Source organism: Corvus hawaiiensis, chromosome 26 (assembly GCF_020740725.1).
Source record: "Corvus hawaiiensis isolate bCorHaw1 chromosome 26, bCorHaw1.pri.cur, whole genome shotgun sequence".
Taxonomy (NCBI): domain Eukaryota; kingdom Metazoa; phylum Chordata; class Aves; order Passeriformes; family Corvidae; genus Corvus; species Corvus hawaiiensis.
Genome location: NC_063238.1, coordinates 28,888,132 through 28,905,087, shown reverse-complemented (window position 1 = coordinate 28,905,087; position 16,956 = coordinate 28,888,132). Strand labels below are relative to the sequence as shown.

General features: G+C 34.7%; 1 protein-coding gene across 6 annotated transcripts in view; it reads left to right on the top strand.

Annotated features, from left to right (window-relative positions):
* CSMD3 (CUB and Sushi multiple domains 3) overlaps positions 1–16,956 on the top strand; it is a 612,506-nt gene that overhangs the window by 337,323 nt on the left and 258,227 nt on the right. For all 6 annotated transcript variants that reach the window (XM_048286482.1, XM_048286481.1, XM_048286480.1 and 3 more), the window contains 2 exons: positions 12,212–12,394; positions 13,548–13,874. In XM_048286482.1, the coding sequence (XP_048142439.1) occupies positions 12,212–12,394; positions 13,548–13,874 (510 nt within the window). The remainder of the gene's footprint in view (positions 1–12,211; positions 12,395–13,547; positions 13,875–16,956) is intronic.

The following is a 16,956-nucleotide window of genomic DNA, read 5'->3' as shown; positions in this document are numbered from 1 at the left end:
CTTAGTCTTCTTTTAATGTGCAAATGTTCACTTAAAGCATGCAACTTATAGACACATTTATTTCAATACGTGGACTGGAAAAGTTATTCTTATCATGACATTGACATTTTTCCAATATTTTAATATTACAGCTTAGACACATAGTCATAGTAGTGAGCTTCCTGGTGTAGTGGAGAAGTTCCTTTCTAAATTTTACTTATTCATCTCCCATCTGTATGTAAATAAACTCTTTTCTCTAATTTTATCTTTTAACCATAATAGAGAGTGAAACAATAAAACATATTATTGGCAAAACCAATTCATTACTTTGAATTGTCACTTCCTAAGACAAGAACTAATTTATTGTTTACGGTTTAGAAACTCTGAACCTTAACTGGTTTTTGGGCTGAAATTATCTGTACTCAGTGGCTATCTCACTTGAAACGCTTATGAGCAAATTCAAGCAAAACACTTAGTAGCTTTGAAGACCATGATTTCAGGAAAATGCATTCCATTGTAGCAAGTAAAAAAAAAAAGGAAGACAACCTTTTTGATAAGTTCTAACTTTCTTGCACATTGAATCAGTAACCTGAAATTTGGCAAGGGGATATCTAACCAGATTCAGTTTGTAAAATTCTAATTTGCATAGGCTTACTCATTTGTTTAAGCGGATTTAGCTTACAGAAACTGAAATCCGCAAGAGCTTAGTCCGAGCTGCAGTCTTATCAGAGCTCCTAGCAACGTCTCAACGTCTCTCTCTCTTATTATTAGTTTATTTTGGGGGGCTAAGGGGTGTGTAAACACTCTATTTCTAACTTGGAAAATGTCTACATTCAACAACCAGGTTTAGAGAAAATTTACAGGCATCTCTGTGCTGGATAACCTTGTCTGACTGCAATAGGTCTACAAGGCTCCTCCCATTATCCCCCACAACAGAACAGGGGAAGAAAATAAGATGAAAAACTCATGGGTTGAGATGAGAATGGGAAAAAACTTACCAGTTACTGTCACAGACAGACTCAACTAGAGGAAGTTTAATTTGATTTATTGCCAAATAAAACCAAAGTAGAGTAGTGCAAAGTGAAAACAAACCTAAAAAATTTCCTCCACCACCTCTTTTTCCCAGACTCCACTCCTTTATTCTCATCTCTTCTTTTCCTTCACCCAAGCAGTAAGGGTGGATCAGGAATAGGGAATGGGGACTGTGGTCAGTTCATCACACTTGGTCTCTGCTACTCCTTCCTCCTCATGCTCTTCCCCTGCTTCATTGTGGTGTCTTTCCCATCAACTGCAGTTCTTTTAGAGCATGTGTCCTTTCCATGGGGTGTGGTCCTTCAGGAATGGACTGCTCCACTAGTTGCAGATCTTTTCAGGGCTTATCCACTTGGCGCAATATGGGGTCATCCACAGGCTCCAGCAGAGACCTCCATGTGCTGCAGACAGACAACCTGCTTCCCGTGGTCTTCACCATGGGCTGCAGGGGAATCTCTGCTCTGATGCCTGGAGCACCTCTTCCCTTCCTTCTCTGACCTTTGTGTTTGCAGGGCTGTTTCTTACCTACTTTTACTGATCCTCTGCCACAGTTGCTTTACAGCATTTTTTTACTCTTTCTCAAATATGTTATCACAAGGGCACCACCATTTCTGTTGGGTTCAACTTTGACCAGAAGTAGGTCTTTCTTAGAGCTGGTTCTGTCCAACATGGGAGCAGCCCCTTCTCACAGAGGTCACTTCTGCAGACCCCTGACTACCAAAACCTTGCTGTCTAAACCCAGTAAAAACACAATAAATGACTTTTGTTGGAGCAAACCCTGCTTTGTGTTCATAGAGTTGATCTGGGAACAGTTTTGTGTGTGTGTGTTTGGCAGAGAACAGTATTCTGGGTTTTGGGATTGGGGTTTTTTGTGGGTTTGGTTTTAGTCTGTTGTAGCTTCCTTTTGGAAAGATATGGTTACCTTGCCTCAGAAGGGAATAACTGATCAAACTAGAAAGAAGCAGGTTGAAGGATCATGGGACCAGAAGCTTGGGAAAGAAAACAAGCCATATAAATAAGTCTTGGTAACTCTTTATCTAGAGACTTTCCTTTTTGCTCTGTTCTGTGACCTTCTGAAAAAGGCAAAAGCAAGGTGGAACTAACAGTCTTACTTCCCTCCTAGATGTTTAGTTCAGCAAAACTGAAAAAGTTTAAGTGACTATAAAGTTGCAATCAAATTAAAACCTTGGTGGTGTAGTATAGTCACATGTATATTCAGAATATGATGCAGGGAACCATTATTTAAGGTATCAGAGGACAAAGTTATTAACTGCCATTAAAGAAGAATTGCAGAGCTGGTGCAGGTTGCCTTGATCAACAGATTTGAAAGGTTCTACAGATAACACACTATTTGCAAATAGATTCACTGTTGTCGCAGACCAACTCTGTATGTATCAAGAGGTACATTCTCCATTATAGCTTCAACAGTCTTGAGTTTGGACTTCTATCTGCACACATTTACCATTAAAGATGAAAAAGAAGAGCACTATTCATAGCAAAAGGATCAAAATTCTCTGTACAATGCTGACTCCCATAGTGCCAGAAAAAAATCTCCTGAATTAGTTAATTTTCATTTATATGTTCTTCAAAAGCATACTGACAGTTGGAGATTAAGCTATTTAGTCCAGTGAAACATTTTATTTTCCTAAAGATTTTCTAAAGAGGAGTGAAAGGCCTTAGTCAAATCATCAGTGACACAAATGAGATTCCTGTTACTCCTCATATTATTAAAATAGTGTATTGCATGTTCTTATATAACCTAGAATATTTTGTAAACATCAAAGGACCACATTCTCTACAGCTCAGTTTTTTTATGATGATTAACAACATGCTTACATTTTATTTAGTCTATGCAAGGAAACCATTCTTATTTTAAAATGAGAAAAGCCCCACCACTTAAATAAAGATGATTCAGGCACAGAAATTATATAATTTATGTAACTGCTAATAAATGGATTTTAGGCTTAGTGCTACCTTGAAAATTATTTCAGACATTTCTGCATATGGTGACTACCCATTCACATTCTTTTTCCCTTTTGACAGGCCAAGCAGTAACCACTGGTCCAAGGGATATTCTGTGTATTCACATTGAAACTTTTCATGCAAAGGATTGCAGACTTAGATAAAATTCCTCAGTATTATTTTCCATTTATTTTTCCTTGAGAGTGCCTAGTATCTGTAGTTCCATGAAGAAAGCTAGCAATGTAGTTGTCTGCTATTAAAAGTTGTATTAAGGGAGAGCTGCTGAAATTCATAGATGTTTTCTCTCTTTAACAAAACTATTTTTTGAGGCTTAAATATGTAATATAGCACTTTAGAATGTACAGTTGTATTTTAATCTTTAAATTTAAAAAGTTACATGAAACTTTCTTAATTATTTGGTGATCCATCGTTGGTCCAGCTACAGTCAAGTACATTAAGGAAAAGTCATCCTGAATTAGTTAACTATGCCCCAATATGGTTGCTCCAGGTTGAAGTAGCTGTGTTAATGAAAGCAAATGTAGCCTGCCTCTTTCCAAACCATTTTCTAGATCCTTGATAGAGGGAAATTAGCTGAAGAAGAAAGGTGTGATTAATTAAAAGCTACAGTGTTTGGGAAGCAAAGGGGATTGAATAGGCAAAGAGGAATGTAAAAATACATATATACACACTGCAGGTTCAGAAGAACACAATGTCTCTCTTGACATGCATCTTGACATCAAAATTATACTGAAACAATGCAAATATTACATCAATATGTCTGAAGAAGAAAGACCATACTGACAGGGTTTGGGACAATAAAGTTATGAAGGCAACAGAAATCTCTTGAGGCAGCATAGATGGAATACAAACATTGTTGCTCATTCTCAAAACTTAAACTAAAATTTTTTAAGTGATAAAATACCAGCTGTTTTTGCAAGCAAATCTGGAATTAACAAGACATGTGATTTAGCAATATGTCAACAGAAATTTAGGAAATACCCCAGTTTTTGTGAATTTTTTTATGAATGAGAAGTCCCATGGTGCTATTAAATTGTCTGTGTTGATAGTGTTCTACATAACAGTTCATTTTCTAAACCTAAATTAAGAGAGTAATTTATTTTATTGGAGGTGTGGCTATTATTTAAAGCCCCAGAGAGGTCATTCATTAGCTGGGCCAGCTTATTGCTGGCTAAGTAGTAAATAACTCTACTTTAGATATGGAACATGGTCCTGAATAGGAAGAGAAGGAATATATCCATAAAGTCTATAAGTACCTAAAATATGTAACAGAACATAATTATGAAATATTTTATGCTAGTAATAGAAAACTTCGGATAAATTATGCAATGAAAATCATGTTGCTATAACTGATGTCCCTCTGGAAAATCTGTTTTCGTGGAGAAAGGCTGTAACTTGATTTCTTTATACTAGAAATGTTGAGCACTTGTGATATACATAAAATATTACTTCTAATGGTGTCTGCCATTATTTTCTTACTTCATCCTCAGAGGAACCTCATCTAAATTTCCCATGAGTGTTGTTAGACAAATTATCCTCCTTTAATTAATTATCCCCCTTTTTTCTTTGTGAAAGATTCACATTCTGGCTCATCAATTTATATGATCAGGAAATGAGAAGTACCCTGGCAGTTGGCACAATTCAGCAAGGGTGAAGAAGGTTATCACCACCTACACAGTAGGAAAAGAACAACTCTTCTTTTATAGATTTTCTTCTCCCCATAGAATTTAGGCAGAATAGAACTGACTCTATACCCTTGAATGGCTGTTCTGTATAACACATTATAGACTAAACATCTTATGAGTTCATATAGGGAAAAGACTGTATGCTTAAATCCTCCTCCTCAGCTCCTTTCTTCCCTTTGCATATCTGTTTCTTCTGTAATGGGACCCAGGAGCACAGAGAAGGTGCTGCAACACTGTAATGGGTCTCTTTCTCACCTGGAGCAGTCAGGCACAGCTGGAGTTTTCTCATCATTTGGCTGCAGCATTGTTCCATCCCGTTTGTATTTAAAAACATGTAAGATTCATTCCCTATCTTCACGCTTGCCAATTGCTAAAAAAATAGCCACACTATTCATTAAATAAGAGTCTTCTTTCCTATCTTTTAGGAAAACAAGGAAGAAAAAAAGAGAATAAATATAAAACCTATTGTGGTCACAACTGAGGGAGAGAAAATCACACTAGTTTTTCTGGGTAAAAGTAGTGGTTAAGGTGAACATTTTTTTATATATATCTGGGTTTCCAAAGACATGAAATCTGTTGATTAAAATCTGATCATTAGAAGGAAATAAGGGTACTGGTAACCTTTAAAATATAACTGAATATCACATGGCAATAGACACTTTGTTCTCTTGCAAATGTACTTCCATCCTTTGTTTATAAAAATATTCACACTTTAACAGTAATAGGTAATAGATAAAACTGTCTCTTTTATTTGAAGATACATACAAATATTATATTTAGGAGAAGGTATCATCCGTTAGGTGATTCAAATTTCTGTTTATTTACTGATCACAGCAATACTTAAACCCTATTACAAATAAATGTAAACAATCTCCAATCTATTACCATGTAAATTGGTAAGCATAGGCTAAGACTGCTGAAACTGGTCAAAAACTGTTTGCCTGCTATGTATCTTTAAGATTATATGTTTTGAGTGTACATACTGTGAAGACAAATGGTGTAATTTACATTATTCATCATCCTTATTTACACTGAGAAGTATATATGTTCTTGATTCATAAGTTATTAATTTTTATTGTCCTGATTTCTGCTTTTTCAGTGCCTTTTTGTCCTCAATATTTAAGTTTGAATTTTCAAGATACGACAGATGATGTGGTGGATTGACTCTGGCTGAATGTCAGGTGCCCACCAAAGCGGCTCTATCACTCCACTCCTCAGCAGGACAGGGGAGATGAAATATAACAAAAAGCTTATTGGTTAAGATACGGGCAGGTTACCAGTTACCATCACATGCATCACAGTCTTGACTTGGGGAAATTAATTTAATTTGCTTCCAATCAAAATCAGCATAGGATAATGAGAAATAAATAACTAAATATTTAAACATTTCCTCCCCACTTCTCCCTTCTTCTTGGGCTTAACTTTATCCCTCCTCCCTCTCAGTGGCACCGAGGAACAGTCAGTTCACCATACGTTGTCTCTCCTGTTGCTTCCTCATGGGGAAGGACAAATTGCCTCCCTCACTGGAGATATTTGAGAACTGTCTAGACACAATCCTGTGCAATGTGGTCTGGGATGACCCTGCTTGAGCAGGGAGGTTGGACCAGATGACTCACTCTGCTCCCTTCCAGCCTTACCTATTCTGTGATTCTGTGAAATATATGATGGTATAATTTTCTAACTTTTTGAATAAGAAAAGCCTGCATTGGTAACATTAGCATAACAATTTCACAACTAAGTTAGATATATGTATGCAGTAATGTGTATAGAAATTGTACATACCATGATGTTTCAAAGTGAGATTTCATACATTTTTATGCATTATCTTGCAAAATGTCAGCGTGTCAATATACGGTGGCGAATGCTTGTAGCTTTTGCATAAAAAATTCAAATATCAAACAGCAAGCTTTGTCCTTTTTGAATCAAATACTTGAACTGTTTCTTTTCACATACTAGGATTTAGTTCATCCAGTATTCTTTGCTTCAAGAAATAGTATGTAATGAATTCAAATGCTCTTTTACTAATGACTAAACAAATCTATTTGTGTATCAAATTTCCTTTGATACGGTCAGTAAAATAGATAATGGGCATTAGTCTGAGATGTTGTTAAAGCAAAGAGTGATTGGTCTTTGCCTGGTGTTTCCCTGAAGGATTATAGATTTTGAATGTCTGCTGAAGTGATAGCAAGTCTTCAGTGTTGTACTTTTCTAGTGTGCACCAGTGATCTCTTTTCTTCCAAAATTGTTTTCCTTATAAGAATCACATTCTTATCTTTTATTTACCCCTGAGTTACAGGAAGGGAAAGATAGATGAGTTACCTTTCACACCCTAACTCCAGTGTGATTCTGTCAAAATGCATTTGTGTAGTAAGTGACCATTTCTTTTGCCCAAGGCCCCCTTTAGTCACCTCCAAGATGAGCCTGACTTTCACAAAGAGAAAGGGTAAGAGAAAAAGAACATGCCTATCTTGCTATCTCTGTACTAGGGGCTACTGTAGCCTGGGGCTCTCCCTTCAGTACATCTTGGTTAGAAACCTGCAAAATCTTTCAGTGAGATATACAAAAGTAATGTAAGGATAATTTTAAATGAAAGGAGATGGTTACCTTAATTTTCTTTATATTATTCTTTCAGTTTTCCCTTAACCTGATATGTTTTCTAGATATTTCTTGTTAGAAAATACTTTGGCAATTATTAACTTAATTCAGTGCTGTGCAACTGCAAACTGTACAGATTTATTTAGGATAACAGCTGTTTCCAAACTTAGTATCCTAAATAGTTTCAACAGGAGTTTATCTTTTCAAAAAAGATAGCTTTCTAACATCACCAGAAATCATGCCTCCTTTTACTGTTAATGTCCTTCTTTGTGAAATAATTTCTGAAAAAAAATGGATTTTCTTTTCTGTCTCAAAAACCTTAAAACACAAAAAAACATGCCTGATTCATTGTTAACATATTTAACAAATTTTATTTATGGTTAGAGTCCTTTCCTCTTTTTTTAAGGCTACAAAGGAAATAAGGACTATTTAACAGAAATAATATTAGCATAAGGTGTTGTATTTTCCTTAGGCACAAATAGCAATCCTAATTTTTTGTATCACAGTGGTAGTGATCACAGGAAAGCAAATACCCATCCTAGCCATCTCCTATTGTAGCTAACATGAAGTGCAAATCTCAAAAAGCAAAATAAATTGTAAAAGAGGGCACAAACCAATAGGTAAGACTAAAAAGTAACCAAAATGTAAAATAAAATACAAAAATGAGCTTAACCAATGAATTTATTTTTGAATTTTTGAGGTACCCTATGTATATAATAAACTTATTCCAAACGCTTACGCTAATATATTATAGAAATAGTGTTTCCACTAAAATATACTTTATAACAATTTCTGCTGTGAATTGCACCTTTTTTACATTTGCATTATATGAAAGAGATCATTATAATTACTAAAATTTTAGTCCAGCAAATAAACTAAGCAGTGGACTCTTACACACAGTTTTATAGATAGGCTTTCAAGTTATGTTCCAGGAGAATAGCCCATATGCCTTCTATTTCTCTTCACCATTTGGTGCCTCACACTGAAATTTCCAATTTTATAGTTGTGGGGTTTTTAAAGTTTTAGTTATGGCATTAATAATTAAGCTGTCTTAAAATTTACTGGGTTTCTGCTAATCTTAAAACAACTAAATTATTTCCATTTATCATGAATGAATTATTTACAGTGAGGGACTAGTATGAGTTTATCAAGAAGAGAGGCTCTGTCAGGCTCTGAACCTAACTACTTAGGAATTTTCGAAACAAATATGTAGTGCAGGGTAGCTGAAACACAAGCGGTAGAACTAGCATTAAAAAAATGTGAATACAATTTACTCCTTAGTGAATTAAAATAAATATGAATTCAAATAAATATTAATACACTTTCCTAAAATCAAGTTTTTTTAAAATGTGATTATCTGACAAAAGCTCAGGAAGCAGCTTGTTTTTTTCCTGTCTGTTTTAAAGGAAGTTTATTGACATTCTCTAAAGAAATCTAAAAAGTATTTGTTCTTCAATTAAAAAAATCCACTAAACTAAACAGCAACAGAACCCCAAACAAAACAAAAATCAAACCTTATAATTTCTGCTCCTTTGGAAAATTAAGGAATGACAGAAATAGTCCGTTTCAAATCCAGAGATGAACTGATGGTAATACAAAATTTAAAAATTATATAAAAGTGTTGCAAGCAATGCATTCAGGAAAGTTTTAAAGTAATGAAGGAAATATTTGCTATAAATGTAAGTGAATACAAATGGGGTTTAGGGATGGTTTAATTCATTTAAATCCATTATTCATATAACACTTTGTTCAACTTGATTTTGTTTACGAAAGCAAATTCAGTATAAGACTGTGGATGTAATCTCTCAAATGCACCAATCACATAGGATATTTTTTTCCAACTAGCTCCTGTAAATTATTTTACTCTGCCTAATAATTTTTGAATGCAGAACCAGTTCTTTTAAGTCCTAGAAGGGATAGGTGTTGTCAGCTATGTATCTTGTCAAATTTGAGAAAAAACATGGAAACCCTTTCCCAGCTACATCAAAATAGAAGCCCCAAAAGAGAGTAAATTGAAGTAGGCATGAATACATTTACTGCCTAGTATATATTGTTTGAGAAAGCTACATTAAATGAAATGATGTAGTCACTTGTTGGAGAATTAGTTTATAGAATACATTTATTTATAGAATATATTTGCTTTCCCAGATGAAATATGAAATTACTTAGACACTTAGAATAGTATTAATCTACCAGGACAGCCTAGGAAAACTTTGTATTTCTTTGGCCGTTAAAAACTGAACAGTTCCGTAGGTTTGATATAATAGTCTCACAAAACTTGAAGACAGTAGAGTGAGTTTGTGTGTTCTTTGGGATAGCTTATGTTGTTTCTTCGGGACAGCTTTAGCTTTTTTTTTGAGGTCTGTGAGCTCAGGATAAATTGAACCTGGTTTTATCCTTTTATAATGATGAATTATATCAACCATTTCCTAGAACTGTTTGGAAAAAAAAAAACCAAACAATAAGAATTGTTCATGATTTTTTGTGCTTTTTATTAAATGGTTTTCTTTTGTTGTTTTTGACTTTTCTTTAGCCAAACAGAATAATAAAGCCTTTCAAAACTCCGTGGAGTATTTTTTAAAATAATCTCTTTTTCAGTTTCTTGTTAAAATGGAATGTTCTTTATTTGCTTCTTATCACATTTTAATTGTATTTAGAACCTTAATATCGGAAAGCTTTGAGAAATCAAGTGTATGCTGCTGAAAATATTACCCTAGAAAAATTGTTTGTTAAAATCAAAACACTTGCTATTTTTCATTTATGTTTGGTTTTATTTTCCTTGTACTCAAACTATCATATATGGAAATGTGAAAAAAAAAAAAAAAATAGCTGCAAGAACTTTAAAGAGAAATCCTCAAACTATGGTACAGGGATATTTGTTGCTGTCATAACAGGTAATAAATTAATTTTCTTTTAAGGCTTCTATTCTTTTTATAGTTAGCATCTCTCATGAAAGAAGTATGTGGTATTTGGACTGGACAACTTAAAAACCAATTTTCTTCTGAATTTCTATTGCTTATGTATCCTGTTTCCTCTACTTGTAGATGAGTGTATTCATAAGTTTCTTATCTGGAGCACAATATTTTCTTTACAAGTTTCTGCATCCAAGGGTGCTAAGAGAACTGGTGAACCTCCGTCCAAGGCCACTTTCCTATCATCTTTGGCAGTTTGTCAAACTTAGGAGAGATACATAAAGACTGGAAACAAGTTTTATGACCTTTAACAAAAGCCTGGCCTGTGCAAATTTCAATGCTTGGGGAAAACACAGATCAAGTCTTCTTGGAAGCCATTTTCTGTTATGTGGAAGAAAGTGATTGTGAACAGATAATTTATTAGGGGTAAACCACACCTGAACAAGCTGATAGATCCTTTATAATAAGTTACTTGATCATTGGACAAGGGGACATCAGTGGATGTTGCCTACCTCAAACTTACCAAAGCTTTTCAGTTTGTCCACTCATCCAGAGTTGGATATGTGAACATAGTGTCCTGACTTGAATGAAAGAATTTTGTCAGAGAGAACTGATTAGAACAAAAAGGCAAAACAAAACACCAAAAGAAAAGCAACCAAAAAACAAACAAACAAATGCCCTAGCAAAACAAAGAAAAAAACTCCAAACAAACATTCCTTCCCTACAAAATACCCCTATAGATTGGATGATAGGATAGAAGGTAGTAGTAAATTGGTCATACTGTACTGAAGACCAGTTCATCCAGTTTTCAGACACCGATTAACTGAAGTAGGTTCTGCAGAGGCCTGTGGAGGTGAACAGGGGCTGGAGCACTTGCCCACTTGTGATGAGAGCCTTAGGGAGCTGTAGAAGTAGGGTCTAATATTGGCCTTTCAGTATCTATGAGGAGGTTTTTGGGAAGACAGAGGCAGGTTCTTTATGTTGGTACAGGATGGAAGGCTGGGGATACAATGCAATGGATGTAAGTTAGAACAAGACTAGATATAAGGAAAGACTTCTGTTTACCATGCAGACAGTCAATAAGTGAAACAGGATTCTCAGAACAGTCTTCATCGTGGGAGGTTTTCAAGATGCAACTGGATAAATCCCTGAGCAACCTGTCTTGGGTCAGAGCTGAGTCTGCCATGAACAGGAGCCTAAAGACCTCCTGAGGTCCCATCCAGGAAGTCTCTGATGGGGGATCAAGAAAGTCAGGGCACAGCTGGAGCTGAACCTGGCTCGTTAAATATAACGAGGATTTCTTTAGGTACATAAGACAACAAAGGAAGATGAAAGAAATTGTACCTGAAATAACGAGCAAAACAGAAGGTCTGGTTACAGCTAACAAGGAGAAAGCTAAAGGTTTTTTGCCTTGAGCTTCACTGGCAAGGGCTCTGGGCACATCACCCACCTCACAGAATGGGAATATGTATATATACCTATGTATTTATGTCTAGCCTCCTTTTTAATTTGGGCAATTCTTTTGGTGCCACCACTCCCTTATTTGCTGTATTGTTGGTACCTCAATTTGAGCTGTATTGCAACGTGGACAGTATTTACACATTGGGGACCTGGTCTCTGTTTCTACTTTTAAGAGTTCATGTTCTACTAGCAGTATTTTATTTAATGTCATTATTGTTTAAAATTTCATGAAATAAAACAGGGTATAAATACTTTTCCTCATATCCTTTCATTTTCAAGTATTTTATAAACATAAAGATTCTGATTTTTTCTAATCCCATCTAGTGGTTTAACTGTAGCCAACAACTAAGCCCAACATGACCACTCACTTATTCCCCCTGGTGGGATTCCTTATTGCAGAATTTCTTCCTTAAGAAGCTGGGGTGTAGAATCAAACTCACTGGTGCATTCTGACAACTGGTCTTATGTAGATGATTTTAATTTACTTAGAATTTTCTACATGTCAGCATATACATGCAGCAAGTTTGTTTTATTATTTATAAATAAATTCCTTATTTATTTCAACAGAAATTGAAAAAGAAAGCTGTGGGGATCCTGGAACACCACTGTATGGTATCAGAGAAGGGGATGGATTTTCTAATCGTGATGTTTTAAGGTTTGAGTGTCAGTTTGGATTTGAATTAATTGGAGAGAAATCTATCATTTGCCAAGAAAACAACCAGTGGTCTGCAAACATACCAATCTGTATTTGTATGTACCAAATATTTTCTTCTTATTATTTTTGAGGTATAACATTATGATAAGTTTTTACTTACAGGTCATAATTTGTATGACTGATTTTAGAATTAGTACAATGTAATTAACTCTCCTGATGGGATGAATTTACTTTTTTTTTTGCAGGTTTGCCTAATGTACATGCCAAAGGGACAAGTTCTAAAACTGCTAAAATATTTTTTTTTCTCTTAAACCAGTTGTCTTTGTGTGCTTTGATATAGTGGTGTATTATTGGCTTTTTTTTTGTTTGGTAGGATTCTTTTGATTCTATGATGTAAATTATGTGTGATACAATTTTGATAGCATGTTTTATAAATTAATATATTTCCTTAGATTAGAAGTTTGTGAATTGAAATAAAGGGTTTAAATTATTTACACTTTCCCCATGTATTATATATGAATACCTTTTAGAACTTAAATTATCACAGATATTTATAGTTCTCTTCTAGTTGCATTATATAGTATAAGTAAAACATTTTCAGTATATAGCATAAGTTGTGCTATATAGCGTAAGTAAATACAACGTTGTGATACTTATTTATGGCAGCACCTTTCCTAACTTTTCCACAAAAATAGTATGGATCACATATATTCAGAGTGCAATCAGTTCCTTTCATCTCTGCAACTCAATTTAATATGGCTTAACTGAATTGGCTGAACATAACATTATCCTGATAACAACAAAACACCTCTTGTCTCTTTGAGGCGTCTTAATTTCCTGGGCCTCTGCATGAACAATAAATGATAAGGGCACTATTGACATTTTTGCCCCTTTAATGCGCTCAGTGGGAGCTCTGCTCATATAAATAGTTCTCTACAAGAGAAAATAAGTGGTGCCAAGTGATTGTTATCAAGGGTAAATTGTAAGGACTGCCATGGATTTCCAATGCAACAAGAATGTTCTTTATTTCTCGTGGGCTCTGCTTGGGAGGTAGTTTTATTGAGAGGAAGGGAATATGAAGATGGAAACAACAACCTTCTTTCCAGATTCACATATCACCACAAATAATGAATTATTCAGTTGAAGCAATCAGCAAGTTTTAAGATCTTTTGCAAAAACATTGCACTAGAACAGTCCTTATTGAAGTGTTTTATTCTGTTATCTAATTTATCTCTCTTTTTTTGGCAGTTCCTTGTCTTTCCAATTTCACTGCACCGATGGGAACAGTTCTTTCACCTGATTATCCAGAGGGATATGGGAATAATTTAAACTGTATCTGGACCATAATTTCAGGCCCTGGGAGCCGAATTCATCTCTCCTTTAATGACTTTGACTTGGAATCTCAGTTTGACTTCCTTGCTGTTAAAGATGGCGACTCTCCAGATTCCCCCATAATTGGAACATTTACTGGTGCTGAAGTTCCTTCTCATCTTACCAGTAATGGTCATATTTTGCGTCTGGAATTTCAAGCTGACCATTCAATGTCAGGACGCGGATTTAACATCACTTATAACAGTGAGTATTTTTTTTTCTTGTGTGTCTGTTTTGTTTTCAACATACAGTCCAGGAGATAAGCATAAGTATTTAAAAATGACTCTATGGTAATGCACCTTCAAGCAGATTCTATATACCTAAATATTCCTAATTTAGGTGTTTAGATTATTGCTCAAATACTGTTCTAGGGCTGAAAATATGTATATAGTTCTCATTTATGGCTTTAGAAATCATTGGGATAGGAGTGTTTGGAAGACTGGTAAGTCAGGCCAGTTCTGAACTGTAGAGTAAGACTTCACGAAATTTGCTGACAGCGCAGTTTGTGCCACATAATATTAATCACCACCATTGCCTGTACAAAACTGTTGTTCTTGAAAACTCATATGTTCAGATGTGAACATTTGTAATATCCTGGAGCTGATGGCTGCAGTCTTTGCTAGCTCCTAATCACTGCAGTTGAATGAGCACCCATAGGAGCTCTTTGATCAGTCAAACCAAAATAGACTTGGGGTTTTTTTTGCTGTTTTACCTTTGTTATTTACTGACCACATAATAATTGAAGATGATGTTAAATATCTTCTCCAGTGCTAAATACCACTGGAATTTATTCACCTTCTTGCTGGCAAAATTGTTACATTTCTTCTGAAACACATATGAAGATCTGCCTACCTTGCATTGGTACCAAATGATTTGTCATTTATTCCATACTAAAATCCAGCCAGGGTATATTCCCATCTAGTGCAGACATGATGATGCAAGGCCACAGCATGAATAATTGCAAAATACAGTGTGAAACTTTCCTGGGAGCATATGCAAAATTAAATTTTGCCACTCTAGCAGTATCCTGAAATATTAGACTTCCTGTTATGTGTAGAGCATGGTAGGAATAAGAGAGCATCTAGTACAGGCTTCATCGTATCCTTCAGCCAGAGCTTCTCCACCTCATCAGTCCCCCCACATCTGGATATTTGGATTTCTTTCTTTTTCTTTTTTTCTGATGGTAATGGTAGCAGAGTAGTTTTCCATGCCAACAGATAGAAAAAATAAGCAAAATATGATAACTATTTCAATATTTCCAAAAGTCTGATGTCATGTGTAACTAGTCCCCTTCCTGTCTTTCTCCCTAACATCTGAGAGTATATATATTTCCAGAGGCTTACTTGAGATGTAAGAGAATCTACCACAGCATGATTCGAAGGAGAGCATGTCTCTGTCCCAGAAAAATGTGTTACCTGCTGGACTGTATGGAAAAAAACTTTGTATGGAAAAAATACTTTGTATGAAAAAAAATACTTTGTTGTTTAAGCTTTTTTGCTCTAAAAAAACCTAAACTAACCATTAAATCAAAGAGGAAATGAGAGATTAAGTGAGGTTGGTAATTGAGAGATCCAGACTCTACATTTTTCTCAAACGAATGTTAACAATTTATATTATATTAAATAACATTTCAAGAACTAAATTCCCCTGTCACTTTTTACTTTTCTCACATCATCTTTCACCTCTCCATCTTTTTTTGGTTTGGTTTGGTTTGGTTTAGGTTGTCAGTATTTCAGAGAACTCTTTATTAAGATCTACATTGAACATTGCTGTCTGAATAGGAAAGATAAACTGGCACCAGATTATTCTGTAAATATTGTTTTTCTGGTATTGTCTTATATTTCAGCTCTCAGCCCTCTGATTCATCCTCAGATCATTTGTCACAAATGTAGAATGTAAGCATGAAGAACATGTGGTATCTTCTTATGGGTTTCTATAGGTACAAGTCATCATTGCAAACTAACCTTTGACCGGTAGCTGCATATCTTAGTACCATAACTAAATATTGGAAAGTCAGCAGTTATTCAGACCTACCGAAATATGTAATCAGTTATAATGAAAATGGGATATTGAATCCATGTTTCTTTGCAGAAGTTTTCACATTTGCTCTATATTTTCTTTTTTTTTCATGTTCTTTTAACATTTATAACAGTTCTGCTTATTTAAAGTTTCATTGTGGTGTGCTCAATGCTGTCAAGCTTAAATCTAGTAATGAGAAAATGAAAATCAATTATTGGAGGATATAAGGTAGTATTCTAGGATAAATATTAAGGCTGTGTATAATAGGATTTTCTCAAGTCATCCCATTTTGCTCAACTAGAACTAAATATAGGTCAGTTAATGTAGAATTTATCGTAAAAATGAAAGATGTAGAAGTTTAGCATGGAATACTCCTTATATTTAGTTTTTATTTTGAAATAAACTAATTCATCGAACACTGTCAATACTTCAGATTTAGTATTTCAGTGACACAGAAATATGCTTACCTTACTTAAATTCTGAGTCTTTAAAAACTTTTCAGGCTTCCTTGGGCATGTAGTAGTCTAATCATGTCACTAAATTATGCACCAATAGTATCAAGTGATACAATTTTAATTTTATAGAGAAGCCACAATCCAATTTTTTTACCAGTTGTATGATGAAACCAATTAACTCTGAAAAGAATTTAAAGAAGTGTTTTACACATTTGAGCAATTTAACACATTGATATTTTTATTTCTTTGCATGGGTGTGTTTGTGCATGTGTTTGTTAAACTCTGTAGCTAAAATCTACTTAGAAAAGCAACGATATCTCCAAATAATGTCTCTACTATTTCTTCAGTGAAGACAGCTGCAATCTGATAAATCACAGAAGTAATCTTTCCATATTAAATAGTTTAAGGCCAAAAGAGATGATAAAAAAAGGAGTGAATAGAATTTCACTCTGTCTTAGCATTTGTAAACCCAAAGTTAATTAAAAATATCCATTTTCTGCTAACACTTCAGTCAATATATTCCAGACCTATCAGTCTCCTTTTGCCCCTTTCAAGAGTAGAAACACTATTTCACAGAAACAGTACATCTTGATCAATCTTTTCTAATAGAATATAGGCTAGTAATGTAAATAACTACATTGATGTTTATGAGGTGTAGGATAGAGAAGAATAAAACTGCGTTGCTGCTACATAATCTGGTTGTTTAATGGTATTTCTCAGAAACTATTTTAATGTGCGTATTTACTTTTATTACAGAAACGTGTCGTCTCAGATAATTGTTTTCCTTCCAGTAAAATTCAACATAAATCTAA